The sequence below is a fragment of the Hydra vulgaris genome, chromosome 04 (genome assembly GCF_038396675.1).
Source record: "Hydra vulgaris chromosome 04, alternate assembly HydraT2T_AEP".
Taxonomy (NCBI): domain Eukaryota; kingdom Metazoa; phylum Cnidaria; class Hydrozoa; order Anthoathecata; family Hydridae; genus Hydra; species Hydra vulgaris.
The window spans coordinates 44,261,096-44,285,996 of record NC_088923.1 but is presented as its reverse complement, the minus strand read 5'-3'; the positions used below and the strand labels follow the sequence as shown (position 1 = coordinate 44,285,996).

At 27.3% G+C, this 24,901-nt stretch overlaps 1 protein-coding gene across 1 annotated transcript in view; it reads left to right on the top strand.

Moving 5' to 3' along the window:
* The first annotated feature begins 891 nt into the window (after positions 1-891).
* The window catches only part of LOC100204925 (A disintegrin and metalloproteinase with thrombospondin motifs 6), a 105,554-nt gene continuing 81,544 nt past the window's right edge, over positions 892-24,901 (top strand). Inside the window, exons 1-3 of the mRNA XM_065796428.1 lie at positions 892-1,060; positions 5,776-5,877; positions 24,287-24,555. Coding sequence (XP_065652500.1) covers positions 1,021-1,060; positions 5,776-5,877; positions 24,287-24,555 — 411 coding nt within the window. The 5' untranslated portion in view covers positions 892-1,020. The remainder of the gene's footprint in view (positions 1,061-5,775; positions 5,878-24,286; positions 24,556-24,901) is intronic.

Genomic DNA, 24,901 nt, shown 5'->3' with positions numbered 1-24,901 from the left:
TTTTCAAAAATTTAATTTTTGAAAACATTGCCACTTTTTTGCCATTATGTGGTTAAAAAAGTTATTTACTGAATATAAAAATATACTTAACTTAGACTTGTCGTTTCTATTTAAAAGGTTATTTTATACCAAATTTGGTGGAACCACCGATTTAGGTAAAATTCATTTTAAACCATACATCAATGTAAATTAAACCGTTAATTTTTATGTAAAAAATTAGTCTAAATTTTTATAAGACTGTGTATTTTTACAATGGATTCTCATTAAAGCTACATTGTATACATTTTTATTGTAAATTTGTTATTAAGGAAAAGCCCAAATATAACAAAATATTTTATAGTTGGTAACAAACCATGAAAGAAAGCTAGGTATAACCATACAGCGTCACTAAAGTTTTTTATTAAAAAATACTCTGCTTAAATTATTTACTTTATTAGAAAGTAGACAGTGGTTTTAAAAGTTGTCTTGAAGTAAAAAGTAAAATTAACAAGAAAGCTCTAAAGTATAAAGAAAAAAAAATTGAACTTTTGAAAAACTTTTGTTCATGAAACTAAATTTTTAGAAATCTATATTTCATTAAAATCAATTTTTACGCATATAATGTTTTTCATTTAATTTTACGCCAATAACCTAATAAAACATTGTTCCATTTGTATTACATTATATAACTTATATTAATATTAGTGTATTAAACAAAACCTATTCAAACATCAATTCTAATAAGAAATCTTGAAGAAACTCTAATTAAATCACAGCAAAATATCGTGATTATTATAAGATTAGTAATTATCTTATAATAATTATAACAAATAATATTCATGTTAATAAGTCGTTTTTCGTTTTGCATGATTACGTTAACTTTTAATGGTAACGAGACAAATATCACCTTAGATACAGTTACTAAGAAACATTCATTAAATCGTTAAAATATTTGACACATGGTACTATTTATTATTATATTGGTTTATTTTCTGTTTTTGTTTTACTAATACCAAACTACATGAACAGAATTAGTTACATATGGGGGCGTTACACCTACTTCTGTGTTTTGTTATTATTGGTAAATTTATAAGTTAATTTTTTCTTAATGTTTTTTAAAAAATTGTAGTTAAAAACAAAAATAATATTAAAAAAAATTAACAAACGTAATTAATAAAATGTAGACCAATATTTATTTAAAGAGTGATAATCGAAAATAAGCTATTTAGTAGTAAAAAGTAAAAGCTTTTTTGTTTTCTTTTTGTTTTTATTGAAAATAAGCAAACCTCAAAAACCTCCTTAAAATCCTACTAACCACAAAAAACTTAGTTTGTCTTTAATACCTCTGCATACTTAGTTCTCTTTTGATACGTTTGCATTCTTAGTTCTCTTTTAATAATCATAGACACTTACAGAGTGTTTTTAAAAGAGTATTTTATAGTACTCGAAAATTTTATACATATTGTTTGCTTACTTGAATACAAAATATAGCTAATTGAAAATAATTATATAAAATGAGGTGCAGTGTTACCTTATTATATAAAATGAGGTGCAGTGTTACCTTATTTTATAAAATGAGGTGCAGTGTTACCTTATTTTATAAAATGAGGTGCAGTGTTACCTTATTTTATAAAATGAGGTGCAGTGTTACCTTATTTTATATGGTAAAGTATTACGCTTTTTATTATTTTTTTATTTTATTTTGTATTTCAGGCCTTTTTTGTATTATATTATTTATGTATTATATTTTCATATTTAAAAAGTTGAAAAATTATTACAATTTTAATTTTTAAAGATTAGTAAGTTTTTTAAATAAGCCAATAACAACAACAAAATTAAAGCTTTTTCCTGTTTATTATTAATTTTGTAATAAATGATAATAAAAAATAGTTGAAACTAAATTAATTATTATTTATTATCTTATTAATAAACAAACATATTCATGTTTTTTCAGTTTATTATTAATTTTTTTTTTAATAGTGTTTAATTTATATAATAAATAAATATAGTATATTTAAAAAAGCAAAAACACTGTTCTTTGTAGCATGCCAAAGTTCCTACATGTATATCAAACTAATTACAAAAGATAACTAAATAATCATAATGTTTTTTCAAACTAAGAACAAAAACGTCTAGATTTAAACAATTATATGAAAGTTTCCTAATTTATTATTATAAAAAAAATTAAAAATATGTTAAATAAAGTACGGAAAAAAAAAATATTTTGTGTATGGTATGGGTATGTATTTGGATGGTTCGATAACAATATAAAAAATATTCTAACCTATAGCTGTGCCATATAATAAACTTTTAATAGTTTTAATTCGTATAGTAAATAAATATAGTACTTTTAAGGGTTAACACAACTGTTGTACCATATAAAAAAATAATAATGGGTTGAAGAAATTTTTTAATAAAAAATATTTTTAAATGTAGCGCAAGACCCTTAAACATCAGACAGGTATTTTTATAATAGGATATTATCAAAAAAAAATTTTAACTATGTCATGATGGTCTTAAAAGAAGCAAAATTATATTAAAATTTCATAAATAATAAAATAAAATTTATTATAACACAAGTTTAAGAAATTCATTTAAAGAAACTATGAAAAAACGTACTTTTTTCTTTTTTGTTAAAAATGGATAGTTTTGAGTCATAAAATTTAAAATAATAGTTTTTACATAAAATAAATGATATTTTTAAAATTTATATATAAATTCACTACTTTTGAGACCCGAGCATGAAAAATTTTTGACTTTTTAAACCTTGTCACCAACAGAAATCAAAAGCAAGACCAAATATTATCGTCGATTTTTTATTTTTATTTGCTGATAAATTAAGAAAAAATATTGATAAAATAAATAAATCTATTCCATTTATTTCATAGACTACAATATGGTAAATATTTCGGGAAAATTTTGTAGAAAAGTTTAATGCGGTTCCAAATATAATGGCTGGCGTGCAAAAATGCTATTCTGAAAAAATACGATTTGAGTAAAAACTTTATATACAGAACTATTTTATTTAAAATATATATAAAAAAAGTAACCGAGATTTTCGAAATCCACCTAATACATACAAGTCACCTTTTTTTCAATTATTTTATCGGTTTTTTTTTGTAACTTTTTGCCGCGTAAACTTTATTGCCTGTTTATTGCGGTTCATTCTGATTTCTGCTTTTTTTATTCTTTCACTATTTAGAGCTTTGCATCTTGAAATCATATGAAGGTCTTGTTCTACGGCAAGCGGCTTTTAATATAAATTGATATTTTTGCTCCAATATTAAAATTTACGACATTATATACACCAATTTCCAACTGGGTAAACGAGAGAAATGTTTGCTTTGCTATACTGTCAGAATTATTCCATTACAATATTCTTTGGCATTTTATATCTAACCGCTCAAATCTTTTTGCAACTCGCTGTCTTTACTTAGATTTTTCAAAGCTGTTTTTCGCAACTTTTTTTTTTTTCTATTCTATTACCTCAAAAATTACCTATTTAATGCATAAAAAAGTTTTTTTATTTTATTAGAGCAAAATAAAAAAACTTTTTTATGCCTGCGATTATTGTGCCTTGAATATATATTCAAGGCACAATAATCGCAATCAATATACTTTCGCTTTCAGTATCAAATTCATTTTTATTATAGTCGTAGTTAAAGGTGTAGAACTGATGAAGATAGTTGCAATCTTTGATGAAGATAGTTGCAACCTATGATGAAGATATTTGCATTCTTTGATAAAGATAATTCTAACCTTTGATGAAGATAGTTGCAACCTCTTTTTAGACGCTTAGATATGGCAAGAAACGTATTTTAAAACGAATAACTTTTATGAGTTTTTTTAAAATTCTTTAAAAATTTATTCAATAACCTTTGTGTTTTAACCTTTGTGTTTTAACCTTTGTGTCCAATAACCTTTGTAGGCATCAAAGCTTGTAATGTAAAAAAATCAACTTAGATTTTTTTACCTTTTGAAAAACAGCTGCAGGTTTAAAACCAAAATTTCAAAATCAATGCGCTTTTTTTATTGTCAAAAGTAAAAAACAAGCAAAAAAGGTATGCTAGTAAATGTTTAATATAAAAGTGTGAGAAATTTATTTTTTAGATAAAATTTAACTATTTTAATAATCGCAATCAATATACTTTCGCTTTCAGTATCAAATTCATTTTTATTATAGTCGTAGTTAAAGGTGTAGAACTGATGAAGATAGTTGCAATCTTTGATGAAGATAGTTGCAACCGATGATGAAGATATTTGCATTCTTTGATGAAGATAATTCTAACCTTTGATGAAGATAGTTGCAACCTCTTTTTAGACGCTTAGATATGGCAAGAAAGATAAATCGTTTTGTTGAGTATTTCTCTAACTTAATGAGAATACACTAAAAAAGTAACATTAGTTATATGCTAACCAAGTATACCAGGTTTTGAGATTTATAATTTATGAGATGAAGCTAAGCAATCTGTTATTTAAAAAAAAAATAGCTCTAAAATTAAAATAGTTAAATTTTATCTAAAAAATAAATTTCTTACACTTTTATATTAAACATTTACTAGCATACCTTTTTTGCTTGTTTTTTACTTTTGACAATAAAAAAAGCGCATTGATTTTGAAATTTTGGTTTTAAACCTGCAGCTGTTTTTCAAAAGGTAAAAAAATCTAAGTTGATTTTTTTACATTACAAGCTTTGATGCCTACAAAGGTTATTGGACACAAAGGTTAAAACACACAGGTTATTGAATAAATTTTTAAAGAATTTTAAAAAAACTCATAAAAGTTATTCGTTTTAAAATACGTTTTAAAACGAGTTTCTCCCAATGATATATTATATATACTAGATGTCTAACTTCATTCCGAAAAGTGAAGCTCCTTTTTCCCTATATAGAAATGGCTTCCACACACAACTATAATACTTTGCCTTTTATGCAAATGGCAGATTAAGTTCGTAAACAACAATACATATACATATATGTACATATATATATATATATATATATATATATATATATATATATATATATATATATATATATATATATATATATATATATATATATATGTGTGTGAATGTATCTTTGGTTTTTCCTATTAATTTTTTTATAATTGCCATAAGTCATAATTTTTTGATAACACAAGGGTCATTAGCACAATTTGGCGAAATTTCAAAAAGTTTTAATTTGTTTAGAAATAACTTGATGACTAAAAGAGGCTTGATCAATCAAATCAATTGTTTTTAGCTTTAAGAAACCCTTTAATAGTACCTAATATAAATATAAATAAATAATATTAAATTTTATACCATTAACACAAAAAACATAATAATCCTATTTACATTTTATTTACATTTACAGTTTATTTTCTTATTTGTCTCTAAAGATAAATTGCCCTCCATTTTTTTTTTTTTTAGCTTTATTATCAATAATTAACTTAGCTGTTATATACTGTAAATATCAACAGTCTTGACGTAAATATCGACAGTTTTGACATACTATAAGCACAATAATAACAATATAATAACAACCTCCTTTTTCTGTAATTTTTTTTATTTAATAATAAGCAAAATAATAACAACCTCCTTTTTCTGTAATTTTTTTTATTTCTTTGTGAGTGTATGAGTGAGTGTAGCACATTATGGATACACAAAAATCAAATAGACTTAAACAGCCTTTTCGTAAAGTAAATATATTTATCTACTATACTATTGCAAATAATAATACTAATGATAACAATGATAGTAATAATGATGATTTTTTTGTTTTTATCATGTATTTCAAAAATGTTTTAATTTAGAAAAGAGCCTTGAAAGAGTGCTCCAAGTGAAACCATCAGTTCATGAGAAAATGACAAAGACTGAAATTGCTCAAATCTTTGGTGTTAATGAACATAGTAAAGGTAAATTAAATAAGTAAAAAAACAAAAAATTGAATTGACCGCTATAGAGGTTTAAAAACGATCATGGCTAAAGAGATAATCGTTTTTAAAAGAAATAAAAGACCAAAATTTTTTTCCTATTTTTTAAAAAAAAAATTTTTTATAGGTGAACCACCTTAGAAAAGATAAAATTAATAATTCCAGATATGTTGTAAAATTTCTTTTGGATACTAAGACATAATATATAGTTAAGGAAAGTTTTAAAAGTTTAAAGGCTAATATTTTAGCTACAATATTAAATGTTTTTAATAAAAAATATTTGTATCAAACTATTTATAAAGGATAACGATTACGATCCCGGGATCCCGGACTTTTTTATAATCCCGAAATCGCAGGATTGTCTAACATCAATCCTGGGATTCCTTATAAGTTAGAACAAAACAAAGCGTAATGAAAATAGTATAAAAACAACAACAACTTATGTAAATATTTCAATAAAATAATTTAAGGTGGTACTACCCTACATTTTTTATTTTTTTAAATTTGATATTTTTCTTAAAATTAGAAACTTTGTTAGATAGTAGTTAAACAACTAAATATAAAAAACATAATTAAAATAAAAAATTGTTGTCAAAAGATGCTGAGTCAGCATAAAAAAGCAAAAAACGTCCAGTTACAAGAACATAAGTAACTTGAGTAATATTTGAGATTTAAGCCTCAAAATTTTTAAGCGTATAGCTAAATAGTCGGTCGAGGGCCCCTAGTAAAATCTTTAAAAAATATTAAGCCAAACTAAAATGGCAGTTGTAGAGCTGCAACCGACATAAAAAAATGGTCCACCAGGTATGTAAAATAGGGGATTCTCACCAAAATAAATAATATCTTTTATTTATTCTACTACCAGCCCTTTCTACAATATTAATGAATAAACTGTGAAAATTTCAAACAAAAAGAGTTAATAGTTTCTAAGATATTCGTGTTCTAGTTTTAGAAATATTCAAAAAGTAGAAAACTGAGAAAAACAACTTTTAAAATAAAAAAAGTTATAAACTAAAAAAATCAGTCATTAAAAACATCAAAACTGGCCAGCACAATACGATTGACCACCCTCAACCTCTTGCTCTTTGTCAAAATAACCTTTTTTGAGTGATCTTAATGTCTTTCTTCTTTTTTTAGCTCTTTCACTTGACTTTAACTCAATATTTTTTAGACATTTTCTGTCAAATTGCTGTGCACTAAGATTGAAATAGTATCCTGGTGAAATGTCTAGCAATTTAAAAACTTCAGCAAGTCCTAATATTCCTTCATTGTGTGCAATGACAGCAGAGTTTACTGCAATTTCAACAATTTTTTTTGATACAAAGATATTTTTTGGACAACGATTCCAAATTAATTGATTGAATGACTCGTTACAATTTTGAGTCAAGCCATGCAAACACTTTTTAAGATGCTCCACTTTAGACAAGTCTTGAAAAATTGGTTTTAATTTGCTCATTATAACTTCTGGCAAATTTACTTTACTTTTATATGAATTAAGTTTAGTTACTTTATCAGACTGCCATTTGCACCAACTACTTTTGCCTTTAGTACAAAATAAGTGACGTGTTTCTTTTAAAGCAAAAGCAGTGCAGTGATACAATGTTGCAATGACAGAGTTACGCATCTTTAGTAAATTTGATGTATTTTCCCTAATTGCCATGCCTACATAATTTTGAAGTGTATTAATGGCTTTATCCGTTAATCCTCCCTTTCCATATATTTTTTAACCATCCGATAATATCTCGCTTTTCAATTCTTTTCTCAATTGCCGACATCTATTACCTGTTTGTTTTTAATAATGACCTATGCATTCTAGTTTTTCTGGAATCAATGAATCTCCATATGGATACTAGTATCTCCGTCACCTAGATACTTAGCATAGCAAAGCTTGTATTTTTGTACAGAAGAAAATATTTCAATGGCTCCAGCTGCTTCCATTGACCCTGCTGATCCAGAATGGTTTATTTGACAAATATGTTTCAACTTCCACTCATCAAATTTTAAAGAATTCTTTCTTTTATTCCATATTTCACAACTTTTGCAAAACTTGGACATCACATAAGTGTTGATAACTTTTTTGTTTTTATGCGCTACCACAGCAACAACACCATTAAGGGAAGAATATCCCCTTTTCTGCCAAGTACCATCAACAGAAACAGAGCAATCAACAAGACTTGATGAATCATTATTTAGTTTTAAAAGACTTTGTCTTACTTCCATAGCAGAATTTGTCATACTATAAATTGCAGCTTTCTGATATGCGATATGTAACTCGTCATTACTTCTGTTAATATTTCAATAAGTCATAGGGGGTGGCATGTTCATAATATTTGCAAAGCGTATCATCGATTCTCTGCCACATCCTATTTCACGAAATGCCATTAGACTGCGAATGTTGACTTCATGAGGTTTATTTCCACACTTTTCATTGTTTACTACAGGAGATGTAAATTATCAATGTTATCACAATGAATACATTTAACTTTTAAAGACAAAGAAAATCCTTTACGCAGCAACATATTATGTGATATTTCCAGCTTGCTGGTACAAATTTGACAACAAGAGTACTTTTCAAAAATTAATTTCAGCTTTTAAAATGTGTTATAAAGTAAAAGTCATTTAAATCATAATATTTTTGTATATTTTTGTTTATGACTTGAATTTTCTTTACACCACTGGTGTCACCAGTTGAACAAAATTCTGATACAACTTTGTTAGTGTGAAAGTTCCCTCGAAATTTTCTCTTTCCTTTTCTGTTGTTGTTTTTATTATTCGCCATAATTAATACCAAACTATAAAAATAATTATCTTGACAATTATGAAAAACTTGGAAGTTTATTAAAAAGAACAATTATTAACATCCTTGTTAAACTAACTAAAATAGTAAATCACATCTAATGTTGTTTCAGTTTATGACTTATCTCTTCGTAGAAACAAAGAGCACAACTGAATAAGTCATCTTTGAACTTATATTTATGGAACTAGACATTAAATTAGGGCTAAAATATAAACAGACACTGTTGCTAAGGTCGTTGCTAGGGATTCGAAAATTACCTTTTTGCCTTTGAATACTAATTTAGGAACTTTACATTAATTTTTAAAGAAAAAAAAAGTGATACTCATGATCCAGGATGTTCAAACTGCTAAAATTGGAAAAAAAAATTTTTTATGTTTTTTGATGTTTTTAATAGGGTAGTACCACCTTAAAAATAATATAAAATTGCAGATAATAATTGTATTTGCAGTTGTATGATAAAAAAAGTTAACGAAAAGGTTTGATTTAGAAAAAAAAAAGTGAAAATCTTTGCAATATATCATGTAGGTTAGTTATTTTGTTCCGTTCTATAATTCTGTAAAACGAACTTTGTTCAAACTGAAAATAAAAGCGCGTATTTTATAAGTTAGACTCTAAACATTAAAAGTTAAATAAGACGTATGTGGATTTTACAATTAAAAGTAACTCAGCTGTTTGGAAATATTTTTTACTGGATGAGAAAAGCCAGCGACGTTTAAATTGCCATACTGCAAGAAGATTTTAAAATTTGGAAACGGTTCAACAAAAGGCCTTCATATAAACATTTTGTCGGCGCATAATGTGAAGGTCGAAATACTAACCCAGCTTAATATTAGCGAAGAAAGCAAAAGAAATCTAAACCACTAACAGGATACTTTTCCATTTATGAAAGAGAAGATAGAACACTTCATGGTACACTTGCTTACCTAAGGGCGTCTGACGGACTTTCATTCAATGTGATTTGTTCTTCAACAGCTTTACGTGCAGCTCTAACTACTTTGGTATTTAGAAACTTACCAACGTCAGTAAACACAATTCGTAATCATGTATTAGAGTACAGCAAAAAAGTAAGATTAGATTTAGTTCATCAAATTAAAGCGCGCAAGAAACGGGAATACGAGGTAGAAGAAAGATTTTCTTTATCTTTTGACAAATGATGTAAACTCACTGTAAATGATGTTCCTAATAAAAAGAAAGAGTTCAATAAAAATCAGCTAAAATTTGAAAATGAATTATCTGACAGTGATTTATCCGAGAATGACAAAATTTAGGAAAATTTGCTAATCTGTAATCATGAAAATGAACAACCTAAAATTGAACAAAATGAATTTTATTATGGGCCAGTCATAAAAAAGACACACTAATTGATACTAATACTTAGACAATCACCTACCAAGAACGTCATCTTACAAAAATATATTACGACTGAATTTGAAAAACAAGTCTTTAATAATGGAATGCAAGACACGGTAGAGCATTTATTTACTTATTTGTAATTTATTTATAGTTGACACTTATGATTGTTACAATGGTTGCTCTATAATTGGCTAATCCAATCAACCGACACTTATCCTCCAAAATTAATTTCGTTTTAAATGTAAAGTATAAGACAAATATCGATAAATACATTAATAATAATACAAAAAAAGCCAATTAGAGTGTCAAAAACAAACAAAAATATAAAGATTTCATTTCACTTTAACTTATTAATGTGTCCAATATCTTTAATAAAAACTATGCATCAATTTGCATGGCCATTACTTGGGAATCAAGTTTTTTATTTTATGTTTAAATTCCTTCAAAGATGAAGATTTTTTACAAATTTTTGGGATTAGTTTGCGAATTTTAGGTCCTAGGTACGCTAAAGATTCTTATTCGTGTTTTGTGATAAGGACATTGGTGGAGTTCGGCTTTTCATATGTCAGATTTGATTCGAGAAACTTATAAACTTCATTCATACATATAGGCGCAATTTTACTTTAAAAATCTTAATGACCAAACAATGCATGTTTTTTTGATGTATAGTTAAAGTATAGCTGTTTAGTAAGAGAGTTTCAAATGGAGATTCATAGTCTCTGTTGATAATTCTTAAAGCTCTCTAATAGATTCGATTTAAACGCTTATTTAGTTTCTCACTGTAAAACATCCATATAAGTGGGCAGTATGAGAAGATTGAAGTTGTAAATGCAGAAAGTATAAGTTTATGTTGTTTGAAAGACTTATATGATGCGATTCTTGATAGTGCATTTTTTTTTCTGCTGGTATATTTGCAGAAAGTGTTCACATGCGCTTCGAAGGAATGTTTGTTGCTGATTTTTATTCCGAGCAATTTAACATTTTCGGACGTTTTAATAGATAAACTCGAAATAGAAACTTCAAGGTTACTCTGTTTGCTAACAATAAGGCAATATTTTTCAGGATTTGTCTTCATTCAATTATTTTTAAACCATATTAACAATTGATTTGTGACATTTTGGAAGTTGGTAGTTATAGAAGTAACCTCTTTTCTTGTGCAGTATGAAATATTGTCATCTGCATATTCAGTAACTTCAACGTCAGGAAGGAAAAAAAATAAATCGCATATAGAAATGTTAAATAATAGAGATGCGAGAACCGAACCTGGCGGAACTCAGTAAAGCATATCAGTGTAACTGCTAAATTCATCATTTATTCTTACTCTTTATTTTCTTTTTATTAGGTAGGAAGACATAAACATTATACTGTTTCGAGTAAAACCATAGGCATTTGTTGGCAATGAGTTGGCAGCTAAGTAATTGCGGATTTTTTTAGAAAATAAAAGACAATTTTTTTATGGAACGAAATGACTTTATTCTGTAATGTATTGCCCATTTTGAGCAATGACCTTTTGTCATCATTCAGGCAGCATCATAGTTCCACGTTCATAACACTTCTGGTTATTATCAGCAAAAAGCTGAACCAGGTACGATTTGACATCATCATCATTATTGAAATTTTTACCATTCAAGGAGTTTTTCAAAGATCAAAATAAAAAGTAATCAGATGGTGCAAGGTCAGGACTATATGGATGTGGCAAAACATCCCAACCAAACTCTAATAGTTTTTGCCGAGTGACCAAAGATGCGCGTGGCCTTGCGTTGTCATGATCGAATGCAACACCTTTTTGATTTGTCAATTTGGACAACTTTTCTTCAATTGAATTATTTAATTTTGTTAGTTGTTCAATGTAGAAATCTGAATTGATTGTTGTGTTAAATGATTTTCTTTCAGTTCATGAGGAACCCATATATTGAGTTTTCTTACATTGCAAAGTCGTGTTAAGCAATTTTCAACGCGTGAGATTGCAGAGAAGCTAAATGTATCACCTGCATATGTGATACATGAAACTTCTCTGCAATCCCACGTGTTGTACTGTGACGATCCGAATCGATTAATGCTTTGATTTGGTTGTCATCAACTTCAACTGGACAACCGGAGCGTTTTTTATCATTGGGTGAAAAATCACCAGAACGAAAATTGGCATACCAATTTTGACACTGCATTTCCTTTTTAAAGCTTCGTCACCATAAATAGCACATAACTTTTTGTGAGCTTAAAAATTGCTTTGAAGAAAATTGTTATTGTTATTTTAAATATATAAACATCAGCCATCGATGGCTGATCACTCGATCTATACTATCACGATAGATCAGCGAAGTATCGGTTCAAATATATAATAAAATATTTTTTGATCATATTGTAGAGAATCTTTTTCTGAACAGACTTTTAAATCAATTTTTACAAATCTATTCTGATATAGCCTAGAAAAAACTTGCACGCAAAAAGAAACAAAAAACATTCACCGAAGACCTAGTTGTGCTTACAATGGGGAAAATAAAAAGTTGCGAACTTTCACTCAACAAAGCTGCTGAACTATTCAGCATACCATTGACAACTCTTTATAGGCGTGTCAACGGTATAAGTGAAACAATTAGAAGTGCTTCAAGCACAAGATTGCGACAATATTTTGAACCATCTCCGGTAGATACACTCATCAAACTATCCAATTGGACTTAGGTAAAGCTTAGAATGACGTCATTACTTTAGTTACCGACTATTTGAAACAGCAAGGTCAGTCTCATCTGTTTCTAAACGGTACACCAGGGAAATATTGCTATAAGTTTTTCACCAACCGGTGGAGTCATAGGTTAAGCATCAGTGCTGTTGACAATATTTCATCACTCTAAGTCGCTTATTGCACGCAAGAAATAGTAGCGAAGTATTTCAACACACTGCAAAGAGAATTCAATAAAGCAGATATGAACAAAAACACTTCATGTCATTTGTAGAAACTTGATAAAATCGGCTTCTTTGGTGATCAAGGAAAGAATTACATAGTTTGCAGACGTGATGCTAAACGAAAATTGAAAGTGATTTGCAACAATGAAAAAATCCAATGATACAGTTGAATATTGTATCAGAGCTGCTGGTTATCGTCTTACGCCATACATTTTTTTGTATCAAAAAAACGTTTGTACAAAAATTGGTGCCTAAATGATCCAAACGATGCCGTATACGAAACACCTCCGTCCGGATAAATAGAGGATTTGTACAGCGGCTTACTGGCGTGTACGTTTCCGCCATAAATAAAGCAAGTCAAAGTCGTTAATGTTATCAATGCGAAAATTCAAAATGCAAGAAAAAAATATCTCTGAAAAAAAAGCTTTTAAGTTTCTAGCATGAAAGAGTCATAAATGAACTTTGATGTTAAAGTATAGATGTTTAATTTTTTGTAAAGAAAAATGTGATAACTAGAAATCCGTTCCAATTTCGTTTAGTCAACAATGGATAGGAAAAAATGGATAGGACACTATTTTCGTGTTATGCTCAAATTGCCCAATGTTTTTTAGTGAAAATACCTAGTTTAGAGTCCTAAATTTATAGTGGTTTTAATTACATTTTAAATAAAAGCAAGACATACTAAAAAAAAGTTAATATTATAGCATAACCTTATATTTTCCAGTAGTTAAACTTCAAAAAATTTGCATTTTTATAGTTTAAAAGTTTAATTTTATAAAATTGAATAAATAAATAATTTTTTAATTTTTTTTTTTTTTTCTTTTTTTTTTCGTAAAAATTATATTAAAATTTGATTTTTTAATAGTATAATTTATACTAAGTTTTGGCTAGTAAAATTTATACTAAGAAGGAATCATTATATTTCACAAATTAGTTCTAATTGCTGAGTTGGTGTTTCTTTACTTAATTAATGTATATATTTTTTTTATTCAAAGTGCTTATAAGCACTTAAAATTAAAAAAAATATATGAATTAAACAATAAAAAAAAAAAAATCATAAAAATATGATTATTTCTTTACTGTTGTGTAAATTAGAAATCTTCTTAGAACTAAGGTTGCCAAGCAATAAAAGAAGGATATATCTCACTTCTCAATCCTTTAACCCGCAGGCAAAGCTAAAAATATCTTGACTTTCTATTCCTATATTATTAAAACGTCGGTTCTATTTTATAAGTCAACGGATTTTGATGATGTCAGTTAGCGCTTAAACAAAAACTTACTTTGCAAAAACGACAATTAAACCAAATAGCTTCTCTCTGTATAAAAATGACTTCAATTTATACAAAGAGAAAATGCAAGTTTTTATGCACTATAAAAAATAAGTATTTGTTTTCTGCTGAAGAATGCGACAAAATAAATGAGGCAAAGGGTAAAATTTTTGATAGCTACTGACTTGAAGTCTTAAGTTTGCAATGAGAAACATAAAACCTAGTTAAGTGTCAGCGTCATTAAATAAGTTGACATCTTTTTTAGCCAAAAAATCTCAAAGATGTTTCAGAAAACACACAGGAAAATTTGGCATTTCGTACAGTTTTTAATTTTCAGTCGAACAACTCGATGATCTGCGCAGCTAGTTTAATGTTTATTCTGCGCAGCTAGTTTTATTATTTGAAGATTTGGAAATCATTTAAAATGCTACATGTTCAAAAATAAAAACTGAGGGATTTGTAAATCAGGTTATTGGCCCCCATTCTGTTGATCAACTGTTGAAATATTTAGGTGACAATTTTATTTCGGTCCTTCGATGGATGTTATCAAGCATGGTTCACAGAAAATATTTCTGATCGTTATTTAATATTTCTGATCTTTATTCAATAATTTGACAAAAAAGTGGGTGAAATCTAAACTAAAATTTACAATCAGAAGAATGGTTGAAACGTTTTCATTAATATTATTAAATTTGTAGGATATATTTAAGCAAAATAAAACACCTTTTAGCACGCATTTTACGCGTTAATAAGAAAGTATTTATTGTAGAGAATGTGTAACAGTTTGATGAATACTGTAAGTTTAAATCATTTGTGCAAAACTAAAACAAACAGTTTTTTGAAAGGTCTTCATTTTTTAAAATTTGTCCAAATACAAGTTGTTTTTAAGAGATGCTTTTTTATCACAGGATGCGTCCTTTAGTTCTTTATCCCAAGTGTCGTGAGATAGAGAAGTAAAAACAAACTTTTTTCTTTTACTTCTTTATCCCAGAACACAGCGTAAATGTTAAAAGAGTGCCGAATTAGTAATCTCCTTAATTAATGATAAATAATAAGTAATCTCTTAAATTAATGCTCAATGAACAAAGGAAAAGAACAGATTTTTAGTCGATTCTGTAAAAGGCATCATTATCACAAAGTACAATTTAAAGAATCTTACATTTTTTCATTTCTATACATATGTATATAATACATATGTATATAATTGCTAATGAGAATCTTCTCGATAATGTTGGCTCTTCCGAAATAGATGTTATGTAATAAATAGGCTACTGTAGTTAATTTATTGGGCCACTGTAACATTAAAATATTGTAACACTGTAACATTGAACGTTGAATTGTTGTTTTTTTATAAAGATATTTGTTTACGATATTTATGTATAATAATTTAATTCGGAGAAACATTTTGATGCTTGCAACAATCTTAAGTAATCCATGAAAATAAAAGAAAACTTAAAAAAAAAACACGCTTAAATGTATTAAATATTTAACACGTGTTAAGATAATTTAAAAAATCTTTTTGATGTTGTTTTTTTTGTGACAGTTTTGATATATTTAAGTGTTACACAATATTAAATAATAGTTTGTATTACTGGCAACTTGGACAATACACCTTTGGGTACTGTTATTGGACAATACACCTTTGGGTTCTCTCATGTTCTAACTACAAACAGTTTTTTTCATGGAATAAAATAATTAACACTTCCCAAGAAATAAAGAAGAAGAAGGAAACTAATGGTCAAAATATATCTGAGGCGAATGCACGTTCAGTAAAAGCTTTTCTTGAAATTGACTGTGGTTTTTCATCAATAAGTACATTTGCACCTTTAATAAACTTTAAATGTTTGTCATAAAATGGATTTTGTTGTATCAACAAAAAGGTTATGAAAGCTTATAAGAATGCTGCCACAGACAGCAGAAATGAAAGCTCCTCAACTGCTCACCGCTTAATGGCTCAATTGCTGCTACAAACAGCAGCAATGAAAGCTCCTCATATTGAAACTGTCAAAGATATTTTATGTGTTTGGATATCAATTGATGGTTCATGGCAAAAGCGTGGTCATTTATCTTTGGATGGGGTGATTACTGCTACAGCAGTTGATAAATGTGTTGATGTAAAAATAAAATCAAGACTATGGTTGCAGAATATGGGTAGGAAAAGAAAATACAGCTGGTTATAATCATAGGAAAATTAACCATTACTGCCGAATTGATCATAATAGGTCATCAGGTGCAGTGGAATCAGCTAGAGCAGTTAACATTTTCAAGGGTTCTGTTTTAAAGAACACTCTTATTTATCAAGAATACTTAGGAGATAGCAATACAAGTTCTTTTATGGATGGAGTAAAAGCCAACCCATATAGTGAATATGATATAACGCCAATAAAGTTCTTGTTCAAAAACGATTATGCACTCAATTGTGTAACATTGTTAAGTCTCATAAAGGCATTAGAATACTTATCTCAGAAAAAGTGAAACTTACTGAAAGTTTCATCAACTTAATGCAAAACTACTTGTGTTTTTGGCCATTAGAATAAACCTTAATAATCTGTATGCAATGAAGAAAGCTGTTTTTGCAGTTGTTTTTTCATTTTACAGATATTCTAAATCCTGAATGACATCAGTTTTTTCCACGAATAGATTCATCTTGGTGCAAATACTGGATGTTTGCATGGTCAAACATAAAATTCAAATAAAGTGCTTAACTCAGCCATATGGTCCAAGGTACTTAAAATCGTATTTGTGAAGATGTTGTGGAAATAAGTCTAAACTCTGCTATTTTACATTTTAATGATGGTAGAAATAATGAATTAAAAGTATTACAGCTTTTTATATACAAGGAAATCTTACACAATTGACAACAAGTTTAGCAGACAATGTAAGAGTAAAAAAAATAAAATGTAAAACTACTATTACGATAAAGAGACAGAAAAAAACTAAGAGCAATAAAAAAAAGGATTCAGTAAGAATCTTAAAGCTAAGGAACCTCAAGACTCATATGTTTCAGGAGAATTTTAACATGATTTTACTGTTTAAATGTGATTTTTCTTTATTTTGTAATTTTTTTGTTTTTTCTGCAAGTTGAGTTTTTCATACTTTATCAAGATTTTAAACATGTTTTTTTCTGATTGAATAAAGCTTTTGTTCTGAAATTTTCAGGACATTTTCCTAAAAACATTAGAATTCATTTTACAGATAGGTTTTATTTATTTTTAAAACTCATTACTTTTAGTTTTAACTTATTTAAATTGCTTGTAAATGGTACAATTTTTTAACTTATTTAAAAAAAAGGTCTTTACATATAAAAGGACTAATTAAAAATCTATCTGTTAAATGGAGTAAAATAATGTCATCAACAGATCTGCAAAGTTTGATTCATGGTTTTTAACAGATAACATGTTTTGAAATCAAGATAACATGTTTTGAAAACATAAGAATTAGGCTTTATTTGCACTGTTTTTGCGCCATTATGGATTTTTAGTAAAGTTTTTCAAAAAATTTTATTTGCAAAAACACTTCATTTTTCTTAGTGAAGCATTTCTGCATATTTTTAAAACTTCTTTTAAATCTTTCATGAAAAGTGTCTTTCTGTGCTCTACCACTATAATTGAAATTGAATTAAAATCTACCACAATCTGTTTCATTTTCAGTCTAAATAGATACTTTGAATAAGACATTGGGGATATCCTTTATTATCCTCTATTTGGTCTTTTTATGTCCTCCTTTAGGACTCATGTATCTAGCAACCCTACTTAGAATCGACCACTAAAATATAACATAAACGTGCAATATAGTAGGCCATGGCTTAACTCCAAGTGGTTGCGTATACATAATTTGTTAATTATTCCTGTCATGGTAATTATAAAAAGTTATTATAAACACAAAAGAATTGATTGCAAACTTAGTACTTTCAAAGAAGATGGGCATAAAATGTTTGACATTTCCACCAATAAATGTGTGTTTAGAGAAATGTGTTTGTTGAACTGTCAAGGTTCTTTCTACAGAGCAATATTTTATTCAAGAATATGGAACTCTAAGGCTAATGTATGTTGAAAACGTTGATAAACTTACATAAAATAAACTTGACATGAAGGTCAGAAGAAAAAGTATGGAGCGGCGGTTTACAAACAAGCGTTGTTATGTCACATTTATGCCTAAAGCGAGATCAAAAGTTAATCTACAGCTAAAATATTAGAATAATAATCACATTATCACTTTCTGATGCTTTTTCGATTGAAAGAAATGGTTCTGTTAGTTAGGATGGTGTATTCCTATTGTTCTCAAAAACAGATGAACCTATTATAGACAGTATAACCAAGAAGTTTCTGGGAATTAATATTCAAATTTTTTTTTTTTTTTGATAGACAAAAATATAAAACTCTTGAAAAAAATTAGAGGGGTTGAATGGAGGAATAAAAACTTTTTCATGTCAATTTTGGTTAAATTTAAAGGTTAAAAAGGTAACGGTTTACTAGTTTTTTCAAAGAGAACTCCGGGGACTTAAATCACTCTTGATGGCTAACAACGGCAAACAGACTTCTACGACTGTCTTGTGCAAACTATGAACCGTCAATAAATCTGGAGTATTTAATCACCGACGTCATAAAAATTTATTCACCTGTTTAATTCAGAAATATTATCCAAAGTTATAGCAATACATCTTTTTAAAGTTATTCAGCAGTCGCGCAACTTATCAAAGGAATTGCAAGTTATGGTAGATCCTGTATCAAAAAATTTTTCTTTTCTTTTAAATTCTTTCTATGTTTTATTAACTAGTTTTTTGTTTTTTTAGGTGTCACTCTAAGGACTAGTTTCTAGTTTTTAACTATACGAGTGACACCTAACTTTATTTATGTGAGTTTATAATATATTATTGTAAATTTTTCATATTTTATGGTTAAATAAATAAATAAGAAAAAAAAAAACTGAAGGTATCTTATGGGCCGTTAACGGAATTTAACGGCTGTTAAAATATGTTAATAGCCGTTAATGGAAATTTACTGTTAAAAACTTTTTTTTCCGTTAATTTTAACGCAACAGAAATGAACGGTTTTAAAGGGACTGCCAAATGCCCATACTTACATATTGATGCTTTTGTCTTATTTAACTACAGAACAATATTTAAGCGAAGGGGCTATTAATTATGCCATCTATTAGTTATGCTATCTGTTAATTACGCTATCTATCATCTAATAATTATTAATTATGTTGTCTATCATCTATTAATTCTATCTATAATCTATTAATTATTAATTATGCTATCTATTAATTATTTTAACAGATTTTGACAATTGTTATCTCTCTCCCTACACCTAGTCAACTACTTGTCAAACTTCCAGAGACCCCCTATAAAATTACATCAACATTTGAATATCTCCATTGCTGACGTCAACTTTTCTTGATTCCCTTCCTTCCCTCCCCCTTGTCAACATTTGTCAAAAAATTTTAGACCTCCCCTCACCCCTTTCCTCTTCCCCCTATTATGACATAATTAATGAACAAAATTTTTTGTTTGGGGCTGTTCATTAATTATGTCAATAACTAATGAACAGCCCCAAACAAAAAAATCAGCCCAGCCCCATAATTAATGAGTTCCTTTCGGTCTGATTTTATCATTTTATTTAAAAATTCATGAAGTGAATTTTTGGATTGAAGAATTCTTTTCGGTCTGATTTTATTTATTTTTTTGTTTATTTTTTTTATTCGTTGTGGCAAGCGCAACGATACCGTTGCTTTAATTTATTATCTTAAAGTCACGGTAATAAACTTTGATTGGTTTATTTTAAGTTACGGCTGCGAATATAATTAGTTGATTTTGAAAGTTTTATTTGTAAAAATTTAAAAAGAATTGCCGTTTTACAATGCACGTTTAGGATTGAAGTATCATATTGGTTCATCTTCCACGGTGATCCGAGATCGAAGTCCTTACCTTAGAAAATTTTTTTTTATATTTTTTAACTATTTTTTATTGAAATTTATTATTATTGTTGTATATTTAAAGTTACATTGATTTTTATTATTTACATACATCGACTGATATAGGGATAGGCGCAGTAAGTGTATATACATCAACTGTTTTAGGGATAGGCGAAATGAAGCGCACGTACATCAATTGAGGATTTTGGTTTTGGCATGCATTCTTTAAATAAATAAATAAAAAAAATCAACCAATCAGAAATCACTACCATGACTTTAAGAAAAAATTAAAGCGACGCACAGTCGAAAATAGTAGGGGAGATGGGGGCACCTTGATCTGCGGGGCAGCTTGATCTTTTTGCGCTACATCATCTATTTATAATAAATATAATTAATATAAAATTATTTTTTTTGCAAAACAACAACGAAAATAAATAGCCGGAAGTCTATACGGATAGCAACTGATGACGTCACGCAGATATAATTATAACACGGTCGTTTGCAGGAGGAAAGTTATTATACGCATGCGCAGTGGAATTACATTTATTGAAGAATTTTTAAAATGGCTACGGTAACAGCGTTATAAAAACTAATCATTGACAACGAGTAGTTTGTTCAATTTTAGATAATTAAATAGGTTTTTAACTAGTTTTTTCATGGAATTATTTTGAAAATAACTTGTAGCTGTACGAAGAAATTTTTCAAATAAAATACAAGACCTCTGATTGTGAATAAAATCTAATTTCAGCTAAAGCAACCTTAGTGTTTTTGTTTACAATTTTTAAACCTTTTTTAAAATATTTTTGAGCGTAGAAATTTTTTAATTTAAAATTATTCTGCAAGATGAACCTTTTATCTTTTTTGTATTTTTTGTTTATATGAGGATTCAATTTTTTTTGCAGGGTTAAAAGAAAATCTTAATCATTAAACTTTTGTAACCTGTTGCTATGGTACTCTTTTCCGATGTGGTTATATATATATATACATACATATATATATATATATATATATATATATATATATATATATATATATATATATATATATATATATATATATATATATATATATATATATATATATATATATATATATATATATATATATATATATATATATATATATATATATATATATATATATATATATATATATATATATATATATATATATATATATATTAAAATTCTAAATTATTTTTAACTCTACTGCGCTTGCGTATAATAACTTTCCACTTATTTCTAAAGTCTAAACGACCGTGACAAATAGATGATGCAGCGCAAAAAGATCAAGCTGCCCCACAGATCAAGGTGCCCCATCTTCTCTACTACAAAAACGTACCATAGATGTTTTTTGCTCAAATTTCAATTTCGCTCCAGAAATTATATTTTAATTTTTTTTAATAGTTCAATAATTATTCTTTACTATAATGTAGAGATTTCAGCAAATTTTATGTAAAAAGATAATTTTTGAAGCCCAACTGTTTCATATTTTTGTAAATCTTCAATTGAAACTTAGTTGCTTCATCACTTTAAAAGTTATTTTCTATAAAACTTTTTATGAATAAGTATAAAGTGTTTTTTAAAACAACATTTTTTAAAACATCATGTTGTGGAGATTTTAGAACAAAATTCATATTTTTAATTGTATGGTTTTGTTTACTAATAATTAATTAAACTACAAAATGAGCTAGAAAATAAAAAATCTTAAAGTTTACCAATATTTTTAGTAGTCACCTACGCTTTCCCACGTTTTATTTTTGTAAATTAATTTGTAGCTTAGATGTCTATAAAATTGGTTTATTAAAAATCAGGTGCGGATACATGCGGTTTCTAAAATTATAGATAAAAAAGTGTTAAAAGTCAGAAAACAGAAAACCGCTTTGTATAGTGGTTTCAAACTATATCTGTTTATAACAATAGTTTTTTTTAAATTAAATTTCAAACAAACTCTTTACGGCCATCTATATTTAACAAATGTTGTAATGGAATACTAGTGAAACATGAACTTTTTTAACAATGATAGATGGAGAAGTGGCTCAAGTATTAACGGATACGCCTTCTGCGTCTACATGTACGTGTAGCTCCACCTACATTCTACGTCTACACGACAAATGAACGATTTGACTAAAGTGTCTGCTAGGCTCGAAAATGAAAGTTCGTATTAATACGGACTGTCCACACTACATGCCTGGATTCGGTGTATGGAAAAATACTACATATTTTCTACACCATGTCTTTCCAAACATGGTCAGCTAAAAGTAAAGAAAAAAAATGACAAAAGAAAAAAAAGAAGAGCAGAAACGTTTTCGTGAGCAGCTAGGGTTAACTGTCAACAAACCGAAACAAGTAAGTGGTTATACCAATGACGGTAATACTGCTACCAATGATGGTAATACTGCTACCAATGATAGTAATACTGCTAGGAACTTTTTTTACAATGCAAGCTGCTCTTTTGAAATCACTGGAGTAAATAAAAATTTGATTTTACAAAATTGTACAAGCTCTCTCCTTAGGTGTTATGATAAATGCTGAAAGTTTTGGTATATATGCTACAGAAACTGCCCACATTTATGTGAGTAATTATACCGTGAACTATATGCCGTCTTCAGTACACAAAATTTTACTTCACAGAGAAAATATCATAAAACATTTTACAGCACTGCCTATTGGTCAACTTTCAGAAGATGCGCAAAAAAAAAAAAAAAATGTTTTTTTCGAAAGTTCAAAAAATACGTGTTTATTTTTAGTCTAGAGTTTAGCCAAAAGCTCATATAAATGTTTTTTATATATATATATTTTTAATATGAATACATTTTCAAATTAAATAAGCATTTTATGTATTTTTTGCTGTTTCGAATACTTTCAAAGTTTTTTCATATAATTAAAAAGAACATGTTTATTTAAAAATAAATATGAAAATTTTGAATTTTTTGATTTTTATTTACGAATTTTATATCCAAAATTTTTTTATAAAATATATTTCTTTAGAAGAGCGCCATATACTACTTTACATTTACGCAAAATATCAACACTTAATCTCTTTAGTAACAAAAAATTATTAATTTTTGATCCAAAAGAGACCTTTATTTTCCGAAGTGCGATGGTACAGTTGCGCTAGACACAGCGTTTTTTATTTGCTAGGAGTTGCCTGGAAACCCCGCGTATCGCATAAATAAAAATAGTTGTCTAAAATATCAAGCGTACCATAGTACCACGTACAGTTGAAAAGAAAATTTAAATAGATTTTCATTTATTTAAACTTTTTTTTTTGTGGAATGATTTTGAGTTTTTTTTTAGATTTTTTAACCTTGTTATTTAGTGCAAAATTAAAACAGTCATGAACAATATAATATATTGTTGAATAATATTATTATAATTATAATAATTATTATTTTATTATGAATTATCTTATTATTAATAAGTCTTATTATTATTATTAATATTATTACAAATATTGTAAAAAATGCAATCCCCATGTTCAAAGACAAGTTTTGTTTAAATAATTAAAAATAGTTTATTGGCTATTTGAAATCAACAAATAAAAAATACCTTGTAAATTTTTTTCAAACTTAATTGTTGAAAGCATAAGGAAATTTACAGTTTTTTTTTAATTTTTTCTACTTTATAAGTTAAATGATTTTACAAAATATGTGTATTAAATTACCATAGCTAATTTCAGACAGCTTAGGTAAAAATAAATTATTTTTTAATTTCATCTTTGTATAAAATATTTTGAGTATCTAGCCAATCTTTCTCAGAATTATTTAGATACTCAAAATAAAAAGGTTTTAATAAATTTCTCAAGCAGAGCAAAAAAAAAAGAGTCTGTAAACATTAGCAATTATTCTATGAGAACAAAGAAAATTGATGCTTTAAACGCTTTTAGTTTTTTTAACCTAGAAATTAATTTCATTGTTAAAAGATTAAATTTTACACCAAGTTTCAATAAATTTTTAACCATTTAGTATATATATGATATATCTAGACTGCAACTCTCTAGATATATTATAAATTCATTTTTCAAAAAATCAAAAAATGCTATGCTCTAAAATCAATAAATATTTTTTACTTGTTATTTTGTATGATATTTGTTAAAGATATATTTCTGTTATTGCTTTTATATAATTTTAAAATATGTTTTATTATTTTTTTAGTTCCATTTTATGAAGTTACTAACATTTCGCAACATATTTTGTCTAAATCAAAAGATAAAGTTTTAGTAAAGTTTAAAGCTTTTGGTATAAAATTTCGCCTTAACTTAAATGCAAAGAATGATTTTATTGCAAAGTCCCATTTGGTAGAGTTTTATAATGCTAATGGAACAGTTGAGAAGTACTCTGGTTTCACTGGTCATTTTAGTTCTGGCTTTGTCGATGGTGATAAAAGTTCTTATGCCTCAATTCATCTCTCAGGAAGAGGAATTGTATGTTTTTATATAAATAACAGTATTTCATGAGAGAGAGAGAGTTGCTTGATGTTTTTTTTAAGTTTTATAAATTTAGTTGATATTAAACTATAAACATTTAAAATGTTACTAATAGTATTAGTTTAAAATATTGATAAGTTAGCTCTAGATATAAAAGATTACAGAACTTACTGCAATACTATGATATGCAATTCAACTTTCACTGATGGTATATCAGAATAATGATTTTATAAATAGTATGCAGTTTGCTGTAGCTGACACTACATCACTGAGTAATATAGTGTAAAATTGGTCATATTGAAAACAGAAAAAAGTAATATAAAGAAAATTGTTTATTTTTTGT